The sequence below is a fragment of the Eulemur rufifrons genome, chromosome 13, assembly GCF_041146395.1.
Source record: "Eulemur rufifrons isolate Redbay chromosome 13, OSU_ERuf_1, whole genome shotgun sequence".
NCBI classification, from domain to species: domain Eukaryota; kingdom Metazoa; phylum Chordata; class Mammalia; order Primates; family Lemuridae; genus Eulemur; species Eulemur rufifrons.
In genome coordinates this window covers 8,723,628-8,749,457 of record NC_090995.1, presented here as the reverse complement: position 1 = coordinate 8,749,457, position 25,830 = coordinate 8,723,628, and the positions used below count along the sequence as shown (strand labels likewise).

Below are 25,830 nucleotides of genomic sequence, written 5' to 3'. Positions count from 1 at the left end.
ACCCAATGTTACATAACAAACAAATGGTGAAATCCAGAGTTTAGCCATGGCCATCCAATTCTAGAACCTGAATTTAGTTGAAGGTAGTGGAGATAAAGGATAACAAACACATACAAAAAAAGGTTTTTCTATTTTCAAAGACATTCTGATTATTTGCTTGGTGGTATTTCTTTTTTCTTATCTATATTATTTTTAGATGAGTAAAGAGCCAGATTAAACAAAATAAATAAAAGTAATCTCAAGACTGAGGCAGAAGTATAAATTGTTGAGAGAACAGTAACCAAATTGTGTCATTCTTTGTGAGTAAAGCAAATTTAATCACATCTCTGCACAAATGACCCGAAGAACTGAAGTATCAGCACTGAATCATTGCAAATGAGAAATGTCCACTCTGGGTAAATGAATAACAAGTATCAATTTAATGCAATTTTATAAAGTACTTCTCTTAAAGAAACAGAAAAAAGAAGCATTAGAAATATTTTCCAAATCTGTATTTCCACCATAACTTCACGAGCTTTAATGGATAGAACACAGAATCAGTTATCAGAAGTCTGGGGCACTGACCTAGGATACTACTCATTTGCTCTTTGACCTAGTCAGACTAGTCACCTCTCTAAACTTTAGTATCTGCCTTTCATTGGAAAATTATTAGGCTCTTAGTTTCTGTTTTACCTAGTTCATGGGCTTGTTTTCACAATCTCGTGTGGTATTTTATACGCACACATTTTTGTGTGTTTGTGTATACATGTTTAGGAATGTATACCTATTTAGAGATGTATGTATGTAATTAAAAACAAAAAACACATACACTAAATGATTTAATAACCTGTTCCTTTTTCTTTGTGTAAATTGTTTAAGTCCATTTAAAATAGTATGTACACTGAAGTAATGCATTTCATTGCCACAACCCATTGTATTAGTAGAATAAATTTTGTGTTTATGCAAATTAATATTAGTAAGGAACAAAGACACATACTTAGTACAATCATTCTGTCAATCTAATTAGCTTTGCTTTGTTTCCACTAGTCTAGCAGTACCTTCTTTGGAAGGAAGCCTGAAGAAGTATGGTAGGAAGTCAGAATGAAAGATAAAGCAGCAGAGGTCAGACCGGATAAGACAGTAACTTGTGCTTTATCTTCTGAGTCTCTGTGAATCCCATTTGGTTTCATAGCACAGATGACTGTGAGCCTCTTCTTTCAAGGTTCTGCGCCTCCTTTTTGAACAGCCATCTCCTTGAAAACAAACAAGAAATTCGAAATAATCCCCGAATTGCTACCATTTCATTCCTTTTTAGTAATAATATTTTCAAACAGGAGGAAAAAACATGGGGCTATTTTTTGATAGTTGATGATATTCTCTAGCTTTGTGCTCTTTTGGAATTTCATACCATATAGGAGTATTTCCTTTTGGGTACATGTAGCGTGCAAGATTCATACATAAACAAGAAAATTTCAAGATTTAGCAGTGCTATTTCGCATATTTCTGAGAATAGAGGTGCTTGCAAAAAAACTTTTGAAACACAGAGGCACAGGGCTAATATCTATAATATGCCAAGATCTCTTGCCAATAAATTATCTTGTATTTTCTCATAGAAGATTGTAAAATATTTTCAGAGGACTCGAAGAAAATAGAATTGCATGTCTTTTCCTATTAACTTAATGCCTTCGCTAAGGTAGATTTTGTAGATTTTTAAATGTAATTATCAGGCTATAATATTAATTCAGAAGATGCCAAGGAGACAAAGCAATTAGTGCAAATCATATCAAAAAACAATCAAACACATTCAAATGGAAAATGAATATAGATATTCAAACTTACTAGTTTTAAGAATATAACTAACACAGAGTTACTGCTTTGTAGCCATTAAACAAACAAAAAAACTAGTAACATCAGTTGCTGGCTGGGATACTTGAAAATGCATATATTGCTGGTAGAAGAAATATGAATTTTTACATCATTTTTAAAAGCATTCAGTCAACATCTACTAAAATTAAAATATAAATGGTCTTTGACCTGACAACCTTTTGCTGGAAATCCATCATGCAGCTGTAAAACCATCAGTGCTTAAAGATACATTTACAGTTACTTATTTGCAACATGGTTATAAATACTAAAAATGTACTGATGGTCCACTGATATTAGAAAAGCTGGGTAAATTGTGATGCATTCACACCATGGGATATAATGCAGTCTTAAAAGGAAGAAAGGAAGGAAAGCAGGCAGACATGCAGTTAGTTTTCTGAAGAATAAGCATTTTTCAATAAGAGATTTGTGTATATACACCAGATAATATTGCTTGATAGATTCTATGTCATGACTTTGGAGTGAATATTTTGATTTATGCATTATGTCACAAATGTTGCTTCATTCTGTGCAAATGTTAAAAGGGCAGTTTTTACAAATTTAAGACACAGCAAAACAATTGTCAATGGTGGTAATATTTTACCAGAGATGCTATCTTCTAAATTAATATTATAGTTGGATAATCACATTTTAAAATCTACCTCAGTAAAGGTATTAAGTTCATAGAAAAAACATACAATTCTATTTTCTTCATGTTTCATCTGAAAATATAAAAAGATATTTTGTGTGAGAAAATATAAGAAAATTATTTGAAATAACTTCTTGATATAGTTGTTATGGAACACTAGTTTTGGGGGTTTTGTAAAAAAAGGTAAAATGCCTTATAGGTGATTACAATTCTAAAAGATACATATTGAATAAAGCAGGGATATAATACTTCATTTTAGCAATTAATATGCTATTGTGGAATAAACCAGATGGGTTAACATGGCAGAATTGATTAAAATAATATTTTTTTCCATTAGAGAATGGGAAATCTCAAGTTATTGGATTGTCCCTAAAGGAAAGGTTACAGGGATATCAAGAAAAAAATTACATACTAAAGGAAAAGTACTATATGATACAATAAAAGCTTGAGTTACATCAACATTCTGGTGATGTGGAGCTAAATTTTGCAATGCAGCAATATATGAAGAATGCTAAAACAAAGGAGGTATAAACTGAAATCCAAAAAAAAAATTTTTTAATTTATTTTAGCACTCAAGTCTACCATATAATGCCTCAATTAAGATTTCATGCACAATTTCTGACCTTGTGTATTTGGAAGTTATTATCATGCAGCATGCTTTTTCCATGCTCCCAAAAGCAAATTTTAAAAATTTATGTATATTCTGTAGGTAGTCAAAATTTTTGATTATACATTTTCATTTAATTCAATATTTAAATTCTATTTATAATATATACTTTTCTATTACCAAAACCACTGAAAATATAGTAATATATTTTGTAATCATATGTGTTAAAACTTATAAGTTAGAAATCTAGAAAAAGTAGCAAGTATAATAAACACACTAGCCCTCAGTGCCTACTAGTTATTCCAAAGAAAGAAATGCTTTTCAAGTAATGTAATCCTGAATTATCTAATTATATGGATGATAAATATAAAATCAATAAATGAATATAGTCACACATTCATTCCACCCCCAACAATGCACTAGTTTATGAAAATAAGTTTTCCCTAACCACTTATAGAAGTTTTGAAACTATTTTTTCATAATCGGCATTACTTATAACAATGCTAAATTTAACAAAAAGTTTATCAAATTTAACTTGATAAAAGCATTTCTGCATGGGGTTCTGCATGGGGATCATCTCCTGAAGTCTAGATATATACTGCTTAAATGTAGCTTGATTCAAATAGAGTAATTATAATAGCTAAAGGAGTAGATGGAAAGCATTTTTTTTTTGGATATTTTACTTTATATTGTTTCTCTCAGCCAGACCTTTAAAATGAGCTGGAAAGCAAATGAATCAAAGTTAATATCTTAAGTTACAGCCTCACAGACTCATTTTATATTGACTCTGATACTACAAATGCAGGTATTAGGAAAGTAGGAAGCTTTGTGTATACTCTAACCATGATGGAAGGTCATAAAACCCACCCATCTGCCATCTTCTGGCCAAAATGCCATTTTTACAAAATATTGGTATGTTCTAAACTTTTTAAACGTCATCGTTATATCTACATGGTTAACACATGTTAAGTTTCTTATCTATCACCCTGCCAAAAAAAAAAATTTAGGAAAATATCTGGTTTTCTCACTGGATAAAATTGGAAAATTTCTTAGGCTTTTGATTCTTGTTAGATAACCTGTACTTATTCTTTAATAGTAACTTACATAAAGCTTTATAAAAATATATAATCCATTGTGTTTATTATACTTATATTTGGACATAAAGCATTATTTGAGCATGTGTGTGACCTAGAAGTTGAAATAATGTAGCTTCCACTGCACACTTTGCTATCTGTTTCCTTAGACACTATGGTAGCAAAGGGTACAAAAAACTTCTAGAGATAACATTTAAAGGAAAGGCTATTTGTGCCATTTCACATAAACATATATCTCTGTCTATAGATAAAGATACAGATAGATGTCTAATATGATACTGTGAGAACAGCTATTAATATTTTATCCTTTCTATGTAAACAAATTGATTTAATGTATTTACTCTATTCAAGACAGTATTGAACAAATATTATTTTGATTATCAAGTCTTCAAAGCTCCTTTAGATACCTGAGATTATATCGTTACATAGTGCATGATTTTTAAAATCTCTGAAACTTTATAAGATGGTAATAGCCTATTTACATAGCTTAAAATATTTAAAGTATATTGAATTGGTGGTTAAGCTATGTAGGTGGTCTTCTCTGGCAGGATGTTTGGTATACATAAATCCTTAAAATAATGGAAAATAAGCCAAGCTGAAGTGGAATCAGAATGACTATTTACACAAAATAGTTTTCAGTTTCTACAATGATATTGGAACAAAAGTAGTTTGAGAATAAATTTAGAACAAAAGATGCCCTTGAAAAAAATCTTAATCTTTTGGAAAAAGTTTTTCCTAATTGTGAATATGACTAAGAATAATGAAGTCCCGTAAGTATGATGAACAAAAATTTCTGTACACACCTGCTATCACTATCAGCAGCAGGACAATTCTTTCTAGCCTGAATTTATTGATTTTTACATATGTAAGTAGAGTAGGAAGCAATTATAAAAGGTATCTTCTCAAACCTTGCTAGCCCATTTTGAAATGAGAATTGCGTGCAATGATTGTATAGTTTTGGCAAACTATAACAGAAAATGCTATCGCAAATATAGATATCTCTTAAACCCGGGGTTTCCTGGCTGGTCCTTTAAATCACCTAAAAGTCCCTGAACCAGAGGAGAAAAGGCATGCAACCAGGAGGGAGAGATGCAACAGTGGCTGCCAACCTCTGGGTCTGCAGCTCCATTATCAGGAGCAGCAATCAGCTATCAGAGTGCAGATCCCTAATATTTGGAGGACAAGATCCTTTTTGTCCACCATGGCTCCTATAAGCTGTGTGCAAGCTGCTGCGGGAACATATGCGTGGCTGCCTGACACAAGGATGGGGTAGGGTGGGTGATGGGTAGTTATTGCTAAGTTAAGAGCTGAGATTGACTAAAATTAAGTGTGCAGGCCTTCCCTGGGAAAGTAAAAGCCTTCAATACACTCCAGAGTTCCAAAATAGCTACATCAGACAGATTCTGCCAGTGTAACTGTCTAGGTGTGCTGAAAGATTCCCTGTGTTTCCTACTCCTTTATTTTTCCAGAATCTTCCTCTCTGCTTTTTTTTTTTAATGGAGAGGTTTTATGCTAATAGCATCAGAGAAAAAGAAAGGAGGATCACATAATTAGAAAATAATTGGAAAGTTACAAAGTTATAACCAAATAAAAAATAAATTCAGAAGTAGTTGTTTCTGAACTTCATTGAAAGGTAAATGGAGTTTAAAAGGCTCCTCTTTGCTCAAGGCTGCTCTTTATTAATGTGTAGGTAATTGTTGAATCTCTCCAAGAACAATCTTAACAACTCTCTATATTGTCATTTCGTAGACCTATCTAAATTTAAGCTTAGGTAGATTTAGATTGAGAGTGACTATCAGTATAAGAGTAATTATAAAATGACTATCATTTTATTCAGTCAAAATTACTAGATCATATGTATGAATCTGTATGTTTCTATTTCTTTCCCAACTCCTCAAAACAGCCCTAATGTGGTTAATTTCGCAAGTAAACTGATTGCCATATTACCTTATGTAAGTTTATCATCGTTATTCATTAATAAATGGCCAATGTAGCATTCATGCCAAATTTGTTTGATTGTAGCACCCACACCTCCCTTTCTGCTTCATGTCAAAAACAAGATTTTTAAAATTCTCTTTCTTCACAAGCCCAAGCTGTTCCCCTTGTATTTTTTTCTGCTCAGTAGCTACCATGATCTGGTATTAAGACAGGTATCTCTCATTTCCAGATAAAATTCTTAATTTTTAAAAAATCATAACATTATTCATTTTATTCCAGAATCCCAATCTTGTATTATTTTATTTACTTAAAAATAATGGTGTCACCCACATCTTCAGAAGTCTTATTGTGTTATTCTATTCTCTGGCCCTCTAGCTGTAGAAAGGATATTTTTCTCCATCCTTTCTGGAAGTCTCCTTTGCTCCAGGCTTCAGAATCCCTAAACTTAACATGTTAGGTTATGAAAAACTTTCAAGTACAATTTGTTTTTTTTCTTATCTTGTAGATAAAAATAACTAAAGCTTATACAGTTTATGTAACTTGCTCAGGGTGACGTAGCTCTTATGAAGGATCTGAGCATTGAATTCATGGCCTTCCTCAAACATACAGCATTGTTTGCGATGAGGAATTAGGAAGGTTGATCCATCATAATATGCATCCTGTTCTATAATTCCTACAATCTTTTTTGCCCCCCAATACAGGATACCAAAACCATTTCTCATGCAAAAAGAAGAAATGTAGTAGTAGTATAATAGAAACTAATACGTGGTTTTTAAGGGAAAAAAAGTCATGGAATTTAAAAGAATATTATATTGCTTTGGCAGTATTTTAAGATTGTCAAACAGCCATCCTTGATAACACTTTTATTTTGTGCCACATTCTAATTTGGTTTATATTCTCTCCGTATTGTTCATAGCAATTACCTAAACCTCACCAGTTCTTGACTTCATATATAATGAAAAGAGGTTTTTTGTTTTGTTTTGTTTTGTTTTTAACTAAATCATTTAAGGTGGAGTGTGTGTGTTATTGTTTTATGTTTTTTATTTTATTAAAGAAAGATTTGATTTGTGTACTTTATTAAGGTAAAATGTATGTCTCTACAGTACCAATCTGAACTTTGAATACTACATTTCTTTATTATTGTAATGGTTTAATAATAGCTATGAGTAGTTGGTATAGCAATATTTCAGTGTGAAATTTGATTGATTAGGTATAAGTATATTCTTTGTTTTTAAAATAAAAGCAGCACAACAGGAATTTTGTTAGCAAGCTAGACAAAAGAATAACTCAGAGGTTCATAGCTAGAAAAAAAACACACAAAATACCTAAACATTTTATAATTTCATTAGAAGCCCATCAGTCATAGTTCTATTTTATGTGACTACTTTCCAGTTTTTAGAAAAACTTAATTCCACTTGACATGAATCTGTATCTGGCACGTTTTTCTTGAAGACTTTCATACAAGATGTGACCAGTACTATGCTGAAATATGTTTGTATGCATTAAGACAATCATGATTTTCACAAAGTTCTGTGTAACAGACCTCTAAAAACCTTCTCATTAGTCTGGGTAGTGACAGGTTCATGCCGACCTCTCTATCACTGCTGAAATGCCAAAAATAGTAATTGCTTTTTTCTCTAGGATCAATTCTCTTGTCATAGTTCAGGCTGCTGAGCAATCATTCAATCAGTCTTTTAGTCATGGTCCTTTAGCAAACTCCTTTTTCCTCCTGCTGGGATCAGTGTTCGATTCAGGAGAGTTTACTAACATTTTGTTAGCTCTGAAAATTTTCTCCTTTTATTCAATATACTAAAAATTCATGAAGTATTATAATATTAATAGAAAATACTTCACCAACTATTATTATGGTATTAAAACTGACATCCTTTCCTGCAATTTAATTGAGAAGCAGTGGGCATTATCAAGCGTAGATAAGTAAATGACAAAACGTATTTTTTAGAAAATACTGATAATTCTTAGCCTTAATAAACAGAAATAATTGGCTAGTCCTTTTTCAAAACATAATTGTTTTCTTTACCCAGGGTCAAACTGGGATAATTTAATGAGTAATATAAATAAAGACACTCCTTAAAAGTAGAAGAATGTATTTTCAAAGCTGCAAAGATAAAATGCAGTCTTGACATTTGAATTTATCTATCCATTGGGAAATTCTCTGAAGCAAGTTCTTTCAAAATGTCATTGAATAAGTTCTTAACCTCTCCAGCTTTTTCCACTACTTAGCTGTTGTACTTCATCTATTCTGCCTCTTATGTTGCATCCAAGCTACAGTTCTTCTCAGGGTTGGTTGCTTTATTCTCTAAAATTTGGTTTTCTGAACCCAAATCTCAATGCTAGACTTTGTGCCCTCATCCAAATACTTAATGTGTTTTCCAGTTCAGTAATTTCAGTGGGGTTGGTGACAGCGTAAATATTAATATATATGCTAACAGCTGGTATGTTTTAATAGGAAAATATTCAACTTTATTGACCATAATTTTTTATAATAATTTTTAATATATTCTCCCTCAGTGACTTTGTTTTCCTCTTGCAAAGTAAATATGGAAATGTTTTGAAATGTCCTATTTTCAGAAAAGGTCCGGTTACATTGCTGGTTGTTGCTGTAAAAAATAAAATTCTGTAATTTTTATTCCTAAATTTTTCTACATGAAAAACAATACTCAGGCATATTTTTTTACCATTTTAGTTTGCACAGGCATGATTGTTAGTGAAAATGAACTTAAATCTGATTATTTTTTTGCTCATATTTCTAAATAATGACTTTACAATGTATTATAGTTTATAGATTGCAATACACACTGACAAACATCATCCCATTAGATATTCATAAGTTTCTAATATCCTTAGGGCTCATATGGCAAATGAGAAAATATTGTGAGGTTAAATGACTTATGCAAGGCTGTATCAGTGCAGATACTTTCAACTGCAAATAACAAAAACCCAACTCAAACTTACATAAACAGTAAAGAAATTCATGAGCTCACATGAGAGAGAAGGCAGGTTTCAAGGCAAACTTATTCCAGTGGCTCCAGCTCTGGATGCAGTTCCCTGGGATTTTCTTGGTCCTCTCCATCATGTTTTTTTGTGTTATAAAAAAATAGGCTGAGAATAAAATAACTACAGGAGATACTGTCTTTAGATTTCTTTGAGGAAATGTCCAGCTAGGAGGGAGATCATCTCTTTCTGTGGCTAATTTAAGATTAAATTCAAATTTCCCAGAAGCTAAAACAAGGTCTTCATTTCATCCTGTTGCCCTAATTTGGTGTCATGCTCACTTCTGATCTAATTCATATTGACAGAGGTGTGTCGTTCATTGATAAGTTCTTCAACTACTTCATAACAATTATTATAATTCAAACAATAAGCAAATATTTGTGTGTGCAATTAGCTGTTTAGTTTCTTTTACCTGTGTTAGAATATAAGCTCCTTAGGGTAGGGGCTTTGCCTAGTTTGTTCCTCAGTGTAGCACAGCATATAGACGAGTCCCTTGAACATAGTAGGTATTTGATAAATATTTAGTTATTGCGTGAATTAGAGGGGAGGAAAGTTCATGTAACTAGTTTTGTATGGAAGTTGGTATTTTATTTAGATGGAGTGGGGACTCCAATCTTCTGAGGGCAAAATTTACTATGGAAAATATTTAAGTTATTATTCTTATCATGCAGGATCTTAGTACTTTTCTGTCCTCTCTGTTCCTCTAGTCTTTTACTGCCAATGTACCAGACATAAATAAACCATATTTACTCGTTAACAAAACCAGGTTGTAAATATTGTCTCATCTTTTTCTCAAATTAACTGCAGTTTGCCAGAAGTTTAGTAACCTCAGATTAAACTTTGTCTTCCCATTAATTATCCAGGTCACTCCATAGTTTATTGCCCTAAAAGGGATGAATGTGGTTTCCTCACCCAGGTACAGGAACACTAGAATTCCTCCTGTCATCCATGCTAACTATTCCTGCTGTCTTGCAGTGTCTGTCATTGACACGCAGTTACATACAGTCTGGCAGACCTTGATGTTGCCTTTCTGATCTGCCCCCTTGTACCGGCTCACTCTGTCCCTCAAGGATGGTGATACCCAACTTCAGGACTCATCTCAGATGAAGGCTTCCCAGATCTTGTCTTCTCCTGTTACAATTCTTGGTTCTAACTTTCTTCAGTGGCTGCAGTTGTTTCCCTGGATCCAGGTGGTCTCTGGTGTGCTGGTTTGGACTGGCTGAGGAGTCTACCACATCAAAGCACTTTGCTTCTTTTCTTGAGCTGACTCATATCTACAAATAGATTAGACAATGATTAACATTTTAGTCCTCAAAACACAAGCAATCCATGTATGCTGTTTTCTGTGAAGTTTGTTCATCCCAGAGCAAACTTCGATTACTCTGTTGGCCCTTGACGCACCATTTGGACATCTCTATATTTTAGAAAGATGATTCTTTTGTCATCTCTCTCACTAAAGAAGAGAAAAAGAAAACAACTCACAAATATAATTTCTGGCATAGTGACCCAAATATTAAGTACCCCTTAATATTGTTGGACTTTAGTTTTTGTTGTTGTTTTATATGTACTGATTTATGTAGGCATGACAAGGGAATCTTGAAAAGCAAAATTCCAGGAGTGATCATTGATTTCTTTGGACCTAGTTTAGTACTCTGTTAGATTATACTGACAGATCAAATAATATTCATGTTCATATTATTTTAAAAATGTTATAACAATGAAAAATTGGTTCTAGCTATGACATGGATAGTCACACTCAGTTAAAACAGAAAATAGTGAAATTTTGTGTCCCAAACCAAAGCAGAGGGAGAGGAAGATGCTATAGTGTTAGTCTGGAGGACTGTGCTACAGCAGTGCCTATATACTTACTCTGCTGCGTCGTCAGTAGATGGAGACAGGGACCTGTCACAGCATTGCAAAATTTCAATTGCCTCATCTGTAAATATGGAGCAATAATATCTAATCTCTAAGATGACACATAGGATTAAATAAGCTAAGGCATGTGATGCATGTATCAGTTTGGTACCTGGCTCGCAACGTACACTTAATAAAAGTTAGTATAATTTCTATTATGATTATTATTCTCTAACACACTTATTTAGAGATGAAAAATAAAGAAATTCCTACCTGGTAATTATCAAACTTTTTTCACTTGAATTAGATGCTTTCTGAAGAGGCTTGCTGGTGCATTAAAAAAAAAAGTTGTTCAGAATTTATTTTCTTACTCTTTACTGGGCACCATGGCTCATTCTTGTAATCTCAGCACTTTGGGAGGCTGAGTTGAGAGGATCGCTTGAGGCTAGTAGTTTGGGAGTAGCCTGGGCGACGTATCTACAACAAATAGAAAAATTAGCCAGGCGTAGGAGTATATGCCTGTAGTTCTAGCTACTTGCTACTTGGCAGGCTAAGGCAGGAGGATCACTTGAGCCCAGGAGTTCATGGCTGCAGTGAGCTTTGATCCCACCACTGCACTCCAGTCTGGGCAATGACAAAGTAAGACCCTGTCTTAAAAAAAATAAAAGAAAAGCATTTTATTTTCTTACTCTTGAGCAGATGCTAATTTCTGATCTTCCTTGTTTTTTCCAAAGTAAAGGTACAAGCCTATATAGTTCTAACCAAGCATGGAGCTAACAGTTGAATGGAACTACAACATTTTCTGATTCTTCTTTTGGGTTTAAGTCTAAAACCTAGAATAGAGAGGAAAGAAATTCTAATTAATGTCTCAATGTCTTATGTCTGGGAAGTGGTGGGATGTGGTAAGTTGATCATAAAATCCATTGATACCTTCTTTTTACCACATTATCTTTCCATTATCTTACAAAATACAACCTAATCTTTTTAAAAATAACATTTTTCTTATCTTTTCATTTGTGCTCCCTTCTTTTAACTAGGCAAAGGAATGTTTAAACTATGCCATTATTGGGAGCAAGTTGGAATTTGCTGACAGAAGAATGAAAGGTTGGAAAACATAGGGGAAAATTAATTTTTCTGTGTAACAGTGGGTTAGTCATCTGTAATAATAGTATCCCAGTGAGTGGAAGAAGTTTGCCAAAAGAAGTAATAAAGCAATATCTACGTAGTTTCCTCCTACATCATGAGTCCCTAGAATACCCAGGTGTTTGGTGATTTGCTAGAAGGACTCACAGAACTCCGAGGCATTGTACTCTCACCATGGTTTATTGCAGTGATAGAATACACAACAGGATCAGCAGGGGAAAAGAAACATCTGGCAGAGTCTGGACGAATCCATGCACAGGATTCGGAAAATCCTTCCTCTCAGGAGGGGCCACACAGGATGTGTTCCTTCTCCCAGACACTAAATTCAGCAACACATATGCAATGTTTATGCCAAGGAAAGTCTGGTATTGATTAAAAGTGCAAGGATTTTGTTGAGGACTTGTTATACAGGCACTCTTTGCCTGCGTGATCCGCCACAATGATAGAAATTCCAGGCTCTCAGGAGGAAAGCAGGTGTTTACCATAAATTAGGCTGCTACAGCCAATTCAGTGCCCCAGGCAATCAAAACAGCCTTATCAGTTCTAAATAGAGAACTTCAAAAGCCAAGTTCCTGGATACCAGCCAAGAACAAGCACTGCAAGCAGGTCCTTCTAGAGAGTAGTGTTAGACTTGCTATGTTAACTTTCTCTTGTACATTTTTAAATGCCAGTATGTGGGAGACAGTGGAACACAGCAGAATTTTGAAACAGGGTACACAATTACTAATACAGTAAGAGAAAGAGCACCCAAAATGGTAGTAGTCTTCTCTTATCCTAATAGTCTAAGCCTTGGTTTTCAAAATTTTCTTCATAATTTCACTTATATTGTAAAGACAGTAAAAATCAAGATGTTTAAATGTAACTGAAGAACACTCAATTATTAAGATATGTTTGACAGTTCTGTTAGCACAGTCAAAAAAAATTACTGTTATTGTAAACCAAAGGCCATAGTGGTCTTAGGCCATGTTAAATGCTGTAATATACATATTCAAAGGATTAAGGAAGTATAAAGAAAGGGAATGTGAATTCTCTTCAAGAAGATTTAAGAAAGCTCCAGAAAGAACTGACATTTGAACTCCATCCTGAAAAATTTCTGTGGTAGAGATGGTACAAAGACATTCTTGTTAGTGGGAACAAATATAAAAAGCTATGAATATACTGAATATTGGGAAATACTGAGTATTTTGCTATAATACAGTGTGACTCGTGGATATACAGGATTATATAATTAATATAATGTTATAAGTTATATTCATATTGCAATATTAATTATTATGTTATTATAAATGAGATCAGAATTGGAAATGAGCCAAGGCTACAAAGGTTTTTTTAATTACATACCATAAAGATTGGTTTACCTGTTTTTTATCAAAAAATAGAAACCATTTCCTTGGATATTAACAGCAAACTATTTCTTAAAATGTTGGAAAATAATGTGATAACACTTGTTTATTTTCAGTAGCAGTGAATTTGATTTTTTTCCTTATTATTTCTAGAATAAAAAACAATAAAAAATATTAGGAATACCTGATCTTCTTATTCTGGTATTTTTAAACAAATTCCTAGAGGAGTTGTATTCCATTTATTAATAAAGATCTTCCAACTTCATTGAATTTAGATTATTATCTGATACACATATGGGTAGAAATTATAAATAATTTTTCACTTAATCATAGTGAAAAATTTGTAGTAATTGTTTTGGAACTCATAGTTGAATTTGGCTTCCTACATTAATATGACTGAATTAAAATGTTAGGAAAACACTTGTATATTCAATATGTACTAATTTATTCTAAGTGCTAAGTGCTAAGTGTACTTATATCCATAAAAATGAAATAATATGAAGTGAGCAATTACTGTATTATTCATCCACTTTAATTAAAATTCTCTTTGCATTTTATACCTAATTTGTAGTATTTTATATTTTTCCATCAGGTTTTTTCTGATTCCCTTCAGTTGGAGTGAGATGTGCTTGGGATGCCATAGAAATAATTCAGACCTAGGACACAAGGAGATCACTTTTTTGAGGACATTATTTATGTAAACTATTTTTTAAAATATCCAAGAGTGACCAAAATGGGTCACATTCTACAAATAATAGATTTGGGTTTTGAAACAAATGTGCATACTTTCCTCCTTAAAATCCGTGCCACTCTGAGGAAAAGCTAATTATCTTAAGGCTCTGAGTCGACTGTTGCCAAATGGCCTCACAGTTAGGGACAGAAGAGAAATGAAGCACAGAGCAGTAAACCTTGGGGATTCACCTGGCCTCCTTTGCAGCCAAGATCATTCCTATGGTGTCAGACAACAATTAAAATATCTGAAATTGAAGGTGACTCAGAAAAGGGCAAACTGAAAAGTATAACTCTCTCAAACAGGACATCTACGTCACAGTAAAAGAATAACCAAAGCCTAGTGAAGGAGTAAGGAGAAAGGGGTATTTCCGAAAGCAGATGTGAATAGATAATGATCCTTCTGCATATGTGAGGAAGTAGAACAAATACTGGCATCATATAACTAGGGATCTTCGCCACCGAGCTGTATAATCTTGAGAAATCATATTCCCTATTTCTAGGTCTGTTTCCTCACACAATAAGAGAAGTGGGATAAATGATCTCTGAACCTGTTTTTTACTGCTAGCATTCTATGTCATTATGTAAAAGGATATATTTGTAAAGTAGTTGAGGGTAAGCAACATGAGAAAGACCTTTTCGGTCTTGGCCCAGCAGATAGAATAGATTCTATTGTCAGGTTCAAGTTTGTTTTCCCTGGTTCTTGGTTCTCAGTACCGAAGAGTGGTTACTGGTACCCAGTGGACAAGTGGACGGAATGAATGAGCAAGCCAAAGAGGAATAAGCAAGTTAAACAGGAAGATTTATTAAGCACAGAACGTCCTGGAGAGGGGATGGGTCTTTCTCCGGGAGTGAAGACCCTGTGGAAAACCCACTGGGGGGCAGAGGTGGTGAAACCACAATGCAGCCACATCATAAGGTTACACTTGATCACCCTTCTCCTGCTAGTGTGTATGCTTTGTGCAGGGGACAGTCACTTAACCATAACTTCCTGTTGTGGTGATTAATCACTCCTTTCTTATTGTTTGATCCCATGGAGTCTTTTGTTTAATCTTGCTTAATCGACCACTGCTGGGCGTGGGAAGCTCCGCCTCTGACACACCTGCTTGCTGAGGTGTCCTCGCCTAACTGCACCTAACACTATCCCACGGTAGGCTCTCAAAACAAAACTTGTTGAGTAAGCCAGAAAATAAAAGTAAAGGGTTACTGGGTTGGTAAAACGACTTAGTGGAAGGATAGCATGTAGTGAGGCAAACATGTTAAGACATTTCTCCTTTAAAGTAAATTGCAGCCTTGGTGATGGCTGAGCAGGTAGGTGGGAAGGGAGTCTCAAAGTTTCTCATAGGTTTGGAGAAGGTTTCCTGATTGGAAAAGCTATAAAGTTGTTTGACGTTCTTAATACTGAAGAACACTGTTTCTGACTGGTTCTCTTCCATAAAAAAGGTAACTCTACATCTCCAAGCCATGGTCAGGTTACTCTTATATTTCATGAGAAACAGTGCCTAACTTTTGCAGGGATTTTCTTTCAAGTTAAGTAAACCAGAGAATATTATCATTAGAGTTAGTACACACATTTAATTTCAAGATCTGTCATTCCAACTGGTAAATCCTGGCTAACCCTTGCCAAATAGAGTTGGAGAATTTATTTACTTAGTTTCTTCTTACCGTAACAAATAAATGTACTAGTTTGAGTGGACACCTAATAATAGCAAATTGTGTATTTAAAACATCACCTGACTTTTAAAAACTGTTATTACCAGATGGGAATAATTAAAATATACCCATTAGTTGTAACAATCTATTCTTGATCTTCATTAGTTTCCTAGAGGAATTCAGTTTCTAGAAATTCATGATGCAAATGGAGTTAAATTGGAGTAGATACTATAGGGAAATAAAAATTGTCATTCTATTTTCAGATAGGTCTTTGGTTCCAAAAGGACATTAAATTACTTTATGGGACATCGATCTGTCAAAATTATGGAACATTGATCTGTCAGATAAAAATTTAAGCCATGGTGCATTTTCTGACTTTCAGTCTGAGACTACACATTTATTTTTCTGTTCTGTTTTGCTGTTCCTAGAAATTAATAATGACAGAAATAAACACATTTAATAAAGTAAGATCTGCTGCAGTGGATTTTAACACAATCTGATTTATTTGTTTAATGTTGAGTTTCAATACAGTTGTTCAGACAATATATAGTTGTACATTATGAATACTACATTTAAGAGTGGAAACTTTAAATGGATATACTGAAAGCAATGTCAATTTATAAGGTAATAATTATTAAAAATATAAAATATCTACAGCAAAGGTTAAATAATGCATTCCTGTGCTGGTTCTAGTTACTTGTTTAATATTTTGGAGAGCTCTTAAAAGCATTGCAGGAAATTTTTAAAGAAAAGCATTGGCACTTTAGTTTGATTTAGGCAGTGCCACAACCATTAATATACTTAGTGGAAGTTGTTTAGATAAAAAAACGCAAATATTGAGAGATTTTAAAAAATTAATTTTCTAAAAGAAAATAAAATCATAGAATTATAAAGCCAAAGGAGATATTCAAGACTACCTAGTTTAACTTTCTAATTTTCCTGAAAAAGAAATGTAATCTCAGAGATTTAGGTGAGTTGCCCAAGGTCAGTGAGACAAAGAAACAAAAATTGGTCATTTCACGTTTCTTCTGAATGAATTTGAATTGTGAATGTTATAGTCAATATATTAATAGCATGTTTATTTTAAAAAAGAATAAATATCTATTTTATAAGAATTATAGAGGCTTATTCATTCAGTTCATTTAATAAATATTTATTTATTTATTGACCTACTAAGTGTCAGATACTGTTCTATATACTTGGGATATAAAATTTTACAAGACAGACATGGCACTTACTGTTATGTACTTACATTCTGCTACACAAAATAATATATAAGTACACAAAAGTAAATATATAAGAAAAATATATTTTAGTGGTAAATCCAGAGCAGAAAATTAAAATTGGATGATGTGACAATAAGCAAGCTGATGTCTATTTTATATTCATTGCTCATGGAAGTCCTTCACCACAGGAAATTTAAATTGAGATTTGAAGGACAAGGGGATAACCCTGTAACCCCGTGAAAGTTGTATGGAGAGATCATCATTACAGGGAACAGCTGGTACAAAATCTCTAGAGTAGGAAAGATTCATTTTAAAGCAATGTTGAGAGCAAATTTAAAATTTCTGACCATGAATTTAAACACAGTTCAGTTATTTGTAACTCTCTTTCTCCAGCTACAAATAATTAGTTATTAGAAATAGTTATAATTTATATAGTCATCTTGAGTTTAGGCTTTAATAGGGAAGTACAACACAGGAAGAAACGATCCAAAGAGTTGAAAATTTTTGCGTCAACCTGATGTTAATCATGAACCTTAGTTCTAAACTGAAAAATTTTTTCAAACAAGAAAACGAGAGGGAAACTAGGTGAGAAAGTGGTAGGCTCAAGCCATAGAAGATCTCCATGAGTTTGAAGAATTTTGGGATGAAAATTTTAGATTAATAGTGGGAAACTCCCAAAAGCATTTGAGCATTTTTGTTAGTTGTCATAAACAGTAACTCTGAACATCACTTGCAAGCCTTTATTAGCCATACACATTCAAAGAAAGCTTTTGGGGAAAATGAGCTATCTTTAAAAATGTATCTGTTATGTGCTCTAAGGTACTTCTTATGGAAAGGTGACACTTAAAGTAGGTAAAACTTGTATTCAAAGTACTTCATTATGTGTTTTTGGGCAAATTCTTCTAATTGTATCCTCCAATGGTTTTTATCTCAAGAATAATGGTCCTTTCAATTCCCTGAATTCAATATGTTCAAGAGTCTTTTAAACTTCACTAGCTTGAATGCCTAAACTTACCCAAATTTGTTTGTATACAAGTATGGGTGAGCCAATATGTTGGCATGGATGGAAACACCATGTTAAGTGAAATAAGCCAGGAACAGAAACTTAAAAAGCCACATGTTCTCACTCATATGTGAAAAAATTTGATCTCATAGAAGTAAAAAGTAGGACAGAGGATACTAGAGGCTGGGAAAGGTAAGGGGAAGGGCAAGATTTATTAAAGGATACAAATAACAAAATTACATCCAGACAGGAGGAATGAGTTCATTGTTCTATACCACTGCAGGATGACTATGGTTAACAGTAATATGTTATATAGTTCAAGTAACTGGAAAGAGAATATTGAATGTTCCCAACAAAGAAATGATAAAAGTTTGAGATGATGAATTGCTAATCACTCTAATCTAATCACTATACGTTTTTTATATATATATGTTGAGACATTGCTATATACTCCATGAATATGTACACTTATTATTTGTGAATTAAAAAAGTGAAATTTAAAAAAGAAAAAAGAAGAAATGACATGATTAAAGAAAGCAAAAGCCAGATAATGAGAAAAAACATCTATTAAGGAGATGGCAACTTATTCTAGAATAAAAATGGCAACTTCAGAATATAGCAACTTTAAGTACAATAGATAGCATTATACTAGAAATTTCAAACTCTCCTAAAAACTTGCTTTTTTTTTTTTTTATGAGAAAAAGCTTCTTTTTTTGACTGTATCAATGGTGACAAAAAGTCTTTACATGACTACTGGAGAATAAAAGGATGGTGGACTTTTTTGGTTTGAAATTATTTTAATAGCTAAAATAAGTATCTTTCCCATAAGATCAAACATGCACACACATGCTCATGTACTATAGTATTTGAAAGTTAGGAGTCTTAGGGTGTGTTTTCTAGAACAGTTGTTTGCTTAGCTATAAATAAGTGATAAATAAATAAAATAAATGATACAACCTATTTCACTTATAAGGTATGGAAGTCACAGTACTCAAAATAATATAAAGATTTTAAATTTATGTGGCATGTTAAATGATTTTTAAAAGTGTTCCTAGAAGTGAAGTAGGCAGTAGACCACAATATTAAATAGAGGGACAAAAGTAGGGCTCCCTGAAAAAGTGAGATATAAGCAAAAATTTGAGAAGCATGAGAGTCGGCCATCCAGATATCTAGATGAAGATAGTTCCAGGTAGAATGAACATGTAGTGCAAACACCTAGGGTGCAAGAGTGGCTGGCATGTTAAGAACTGTCAAGAGAGACAGATGTTGCAAGGGAGTGACAGAGATGGAGTATAGGAAGAGACAGGTTTGGAGGTGATAGAGATACAGACAATAGATTGATAAGTAAATAACCATAATCTATTATTTAATAATTCTCTCTCTTGAACTACTTTAGTACATACTCTCTTTTTGTGTCCCTTGCTAAAAATATAAAAGATAGCTTAGTAGATAGACTATTTCAATAAATTTGGTATCACCAAGGAATGGTTATTCAGATAGTAAAATAATTGATTATGATATCCCATGTCACACATTAGGCACTAATTCTGTTCTTACATGTTTAAATTCACTGTTAGACTGTTTACTACCATGATTGAATGCTAAAGTAATACACCTTTCATCGACAATATTTAGTGTTACTTGTTTTCTGAAACTGTATCTTTGACTTCCTATTTAAGAATTTGATTAACAATTTTAAGTTGTCAGAAATAATACCACGTAAAATATTGGTAGAAATTCTATATTGTTGATTAGTTTCCTATTTGAAATAGAAATGACCACCCAGAACATCAGAAACACTAGAAATAATCCAGTTTCAGGATGAACTTTACTGTATCAAACCTCATAAAATATGAGGACACAAGTCCCTGGAGCAGAAAGAATTTAACTTATGCAATACTCAGATAAGAACTGCTTGAAGACTTGGGGCATGGAAGTGTTATACTAGTTTAATATTTTGGTTAGCCTAGAGCAGCGATAATCATAGACAAACTCTATGAAATGTAATTTGTGCCCATACAGTAACATTAATTTTCTTTTAATCTTTGTCTGCCCCAAGAAATATTTCAATTGAATTTCACATTTCTTTCCAAGGAATCAAGGCCTCTGGAATCCAATGTCATTTCCTTTAACTTTTTTTTCCCACAGTTATTTCCAAATCCTAAATGAATTCAAAACCAGTAATTTATTATCTTGCATTTGCTTCTTCAGTATGTAAAAATGACATGGTTTAGGTTTATCCCTTGAACTTTAATATAAATTTGGAATTAAGCATAGTCATTTAATGTTATTCATTTATTAAATAGATATTTATCTAATTTATATTAGATATTCATCTCAGTATGCAAAAAAATATAGTTTCCTTTGGAGGTAGTATGTGTGGTGGTTGCAAAAGTAGCTCTGTAATCAAATCCTCTGGGTTCAACATTCAACTGTACTTCCTTTAAGCTGTGTCTTCTTGGGCAAGTTAATTAACCTCTCATCGCCTCAATTTTCCTATGACAAAAATGAGTATTAATGGCACCTGCAGCATAATGTAATTGCGAGGAATAAAAAAAAAATGTCATGTAATGTGCTTTGCATAGTGCCTGCCATCTATTTAAAACTAGAAATGTAAATATTTTTGTTATACACATATGTGTACATTTAGAAATATCCTGTGGCATGATTATAATGTTACTTAAGACAATATATGAGGATTTTTCATTTTTAAAAAGACTTAGCAGTGAATAGTTAAGTGCCTTAAAATAATGATAAACATTTGTTTTTGAAAAGGGAGATGAAGAGCAATTCAAAGTTCCCAGTGAATAGATAATAAATATCATGGTATGGACCAGGGGTGGGGAACCTGCGGCCTTAAGGCCACAAATGTCCTTCTAAGTCCTTAAGTTTGGCCTTTGGACTGAATCCAAATTAATTTTGCAGAACAAATTCTTTTATTTTTATAATACATTTTTGTTCATCTTTTGTATTTTAATTTTATTTTTAAAATGAATATATTTAAAATACCAAAGAATAAAATAAGTTTCATTGAAATGATCCTCCCAGATTGACCAGCACAATTAGAACATTAGTAAGCCATACAGGCTAAATTGACAGCTGCTACACTTACGATTTAGTTCTAACTTCCCCCACGTGACTGGCACCACTACGGCACGAGGCTGGTTGGTGAAAGTTTATGGGGGTCGAGTATACCAGTCTGTTATTACCTTTTGACAGTGGTGCACTGTGTTTCTGTTTGAAGTGGAATTTGTGAATAGTTGCACAGCTCAACAGTATTTTTAAATTCTATCTGCTTTACAGCACATCATGTCAAAGAAGACCAAGAGAACGCTGAAGGAAGAAAAAATATTTTTTTTTCAGAATAGTACAGGTGTACAAATGTTTTGGTTACATGGATTGTTTTTGTACAGCTGTAAAATTGAAATAATTTATAGGAATAAATGAACAAATGCATATGAAACATAGCACAGTGCCTACTCCATAGTTAACTGCAATATGTATTTATTTTTATTAATAATTTAAGATGCTGCTGCTCTTGTCAGTGTTATCCAAATGAAAAACCTCACTATTACAGTTATTTTTATAACTGTAATTTATAATAACTAATATTTTTGAGTGTTTTCTATGCACTAAGTAATATTACATGTTATAACAAAATAGTGATTCTCTCACTGAGTTGAGATTAAAATGATCTTCCAGTTGTCTGTTTTATTTTGAACTGATTTCTTTAGACAAGACACAATAGTTTGGGGCTTATGGCCCCAAAGAATAAGAGTTTCTGTGAAACACTTCTGCCTTCCCTGCTTCTGTCACACTTCTTCTTAAATAGGGGCATCATATTAAGAAGGAAAGCACACTGTTGGAGAATGAAGATAATGTGTAACCCTATGTGTCTTGGTTAAACTATCAATAAAATGATGGTGGTGGTGGATAGGGGAAGGATATAAAGAGTTGTAATGGATGATCTCTGTAGAGCTTTGAAATATAATATTTTTGTCATGTTTTAATTTTAAGACAGATCAGTTTTCTTACAGGTCCTTGTTATGCATCTATCTTGTATGACCTCTCAGTGAAACTAATGAAACTACTCAAGAAGTTACCAAATTCCAGCAAGCTTGAACACAGCTTGATACACATATTGCTAGCCTTATTTGGTCCCTAAGTTGTGGTGATATTACACAGAAATGCTACATTCCTATGGAAATCTCCTTTCAATAATTCACATTGCTAATTCTGTTCTTCGTAAAATTTAATTATCTGGATGGCCCTCGTGTTCATCTATATTCAGTTCTTCTATGTTAAATGAATTATTTTTCTTTATTTCAAAACTCTTGCACTAGTACTAATTATTATTTACTTTTTCTTTGCCAACACTAATATATTTTGGTTTTCTTTTCCAGGGTTTAAACTTGAAAAGACTGGAGGCAGTACAAGGAGGGAGAGAGGTAAGAATGTTTAAGGAATTAGGGATAAGGAAAAAGAGAGAACATGGTTACAGTGATATGCTGATGGTGATTGATGATAATTACATTGATAATGGTGATGGGGATGTGTTGAGAGGAATTGTGTGTACATATAGTCTCATTCACTCTGGTCAAAGAAACACATGTTTATGTAAATGTATTATTTGCGCTTTTTCCTCTGAAGCTGAAGAAAACATTAAATATTTCTGGTTAGGCAAGCATTGTTTCTGTTAAAATAGGTTTCTATAGCAGCAGGGTCCTCTAGGAAGGAGGGGGCAGAAAATCCTTTTAAGCAAATATTACAATCCAATATTCAAAACAATTTACTGGGAAATTAGCAAAATTCTAACAATGCAGATATTTTATGACATCCGGGATTCTTCATTCTCCGATCAAAGGCCATTGTCATATACTACCAGGTTGGTATGCCTTATTAGATAGTGTGACGTTGCTCTGGTAAGGGTAATGATTTTAAAACTTCTTGAATTAATTGTCTATCCCAGATATTTTATAAAGAGGAAAAGCTTTTAATAGCTCAAAACATAATACCATATCATGTAATTATATACATTATTATTTTCTAATTCTAACTGAATGTGAAGACTTAACATTACTTAAAATTCTTTACATGCTGAATGTGTAAATGCTGTACTTATTCTGTGATCCAGGTTGCTGGGAAGGGTGGAATATTTAATTCAGTAAATCAATACTTTCTTATTGCACAGCAAGTAATTTCATTTTTGGTGATACATAATAATTTTGGGGCAAAAGTGAAGGTATTTTGTCTTACAAAATGAAAAAATAAATCATACTCTCCTCTCTATTTGTAGCCTCTCTCTGTAGAAACATTTCTTCCCTATTAAATAAGTGGTGTTTGCCAACTTTCCTTGCTGTTTTAATTTCCAGGTGTAAGTTTTTAGTGGTTGACATTTTAGTTTCTAGTGACTTTGTCATCTAGGACCTCTTTTCCTTTTCTTAGCTATTTTCCATCTAGAAGAATCTATTCTTTTTGAGGGAAACATAATAGTTGGCACACATCGGCAGAAGAGCTGGAGAGGGAGAAATATAGATAAATGTTCAGATATTTTTCAAGTTGTAGGAGAGCAAGATAATAAGAACATGGTTGTTAGTATAACTGGGAAAAAAATATGCACTCTGTAAGGAAGATCTCAGAGCCTTTTATGGTTTTGTGAGAGTAACTGCTTTCACTCAGACATGGCGAAAATGGATCTACCTAGAGAAAGAGCCAAACTCATCACCTCCTAAGTGAAAGTTCACACCCAAGCAGTACTGCCACAATTTATGTCTGATGATTTGGTTCTTTTAGGAAAGTACCATGTGGAGTTACTCAGCTTCTCGCTGCTGCTTCCTAGTCCAATAGCAAGTATACATCAAAAGAAGGAAAACTTAAATCCATACAATGACATTGCTAAACAGTGGCAAAATTCTTCATTTATTTTATTAAGATTTTGTAGTTTTTCATGTTATCTTTAAGAGCATAATGCTTGTTTTTTATCAAAAACAGTGGCTGTTAAATTTTATTGCTTATTTTCTCATTTCCTCTGGTTTTATTTTTATTAGAAATGCACTTATAGGTAAGGTACTTGGTGATAATGTGTTTTTGAATTAAAAAAATTATTTTTCTTGAAACTATTTTGTGGTTCCTGTGAAGGTCAACATTTTAATGGCTTACAATTTAATGTATATATTTGCATAGAGAGACAACTTTGATTTGGACCTTCTTAAGGTTAGTGGAATAATTGTGAACAAGGTAAGATCAAACAATTAATTATAGTCCAGTAATATCTTTTCTACTTAACATCTCCAGTTCCTGAATGGAAAATATATGTTCACTGTTAAAATTCAAAACAACTACTTTACTTCCTCTTGGGGAAACCCTGGGTTACTTGGGTACACTTTAGTTCAATCTAACCACTTACCCTAGCTTTTCTCCTAACTATGAAACCTAATACATTTTACAATAAGAAACTTTAGGGAAGTATAAGATAATTAGGTGAAGTATGTTGTAAAGACTGTTCTGTCAAGTCTCAGGGGTAGATGACCTGTAAACAAAGAGTACAATTACAATGTTAAGAACCTTGGGATATCTCTTGCTTAAGAAATGTGACATGTATCTCTCTGATTCCTATTTCCTGTGTCCACGTGTGCCTTACAAAGATGTACAAAGTACTTCTGGTTATGTTAAACTGAAATGTGTGGGTTTACAAAGCTCTTTACTCCATTTTCTTAGAATTTCTCATTGCAACGCTATTATGATTGATAATGATTAAATGACAATGACTACTTTTTGAGACAAATTAATTTGTCTTAGTTCAAAAGACAGATATTCCCAGTAGGTGTTGATGGATGTAATACTAAGGGCCTATTACCAAATATTTATAAGAAGGTTTAAGAAGAGTCATTTAAAATGTCCTATTTGCTTATTAAGGTAATGACAACAGTTACAGTATGCATGGAAAATTGAAGTAGGCAGTAATATGCTATTTAGCTAAGTGGTAAATACTATTAAAAAGCTAATTGCTAGACAGGAAGGCCAAATCTGAGACTACATGCTGTATAAAAACATAAATTAAGAAGGAGTGATTAAAATATAAATTACTTTTCTGAAGGAAATAGAGATGGGTAGTGCCTAAATTGCTAAAATGTGAAATATTTGAAATACATATTAGCTGTATAAAAAACCTCCAGTTATTTTAGTATTTTTGCATATTTATACATGCATATTGTATGTATAAGTTGAGGTGGCTGGTTGTAATAAATAGTAACGACCTTGTTTAAAAAGGGAGATTGGTGGAATTCTGTATAAAATGTGATAATTTAACAGCTATTTCTAACTAAGTGTAAACAAACATTCTTCCTCCAGTGGGATCTTGCAACTCATAGAAAAATCTTAGTGAAAATTCATTGGGTGACAGACATAGATAAATCATTATATTTTTTTTCTTTAAAAAATTTCTGCTTTCCCATAGAGTGCTTTTATTATTAAATGTGCATAAAACCAAGTTACTATCAGTTTTCTTAAAAGATTTTAAAATACCTTTTGTTATTTTAAATAATATTATATTTTCCCAAAATACAGTTTTTGTTAACTTATTAAGGATTCACCTGTGTGTGTGTATCTGTATCTGTGTACACACTGATTTTAAATGGCAGATTGTCTTGACTTTTACCCTACCTCAAAAATGCCCCACCATCAATATTCTGAATATCCTGTATCACAGGTCTAAAAACACATGATAAGTGACTTCAT

General features: G+C 32.9%; 1 protein-coding gene across 1 annotated transcript in view; it reads left to right on the top strand.

Moving 5' to 3' along the window:
• CCSER1 (coiled-coil serine rich protein 1) overlaps positions 1–25,830 on the top strand; it is a 744,111-nt gene that overhangs the window by 444,739 nt on the left and 273,542 nt on the right. The window contains exon 9 of the mRNA XM_069485507.1: positions 22,497–22,541. Within this exon, the coding sequence (XP_069341608.1) occupies positions 22,497–22,541 (45 nt within the window). The remainder of the gene's footprint in view (positions 1–22,496; positions 22,542–25,830) is intronic.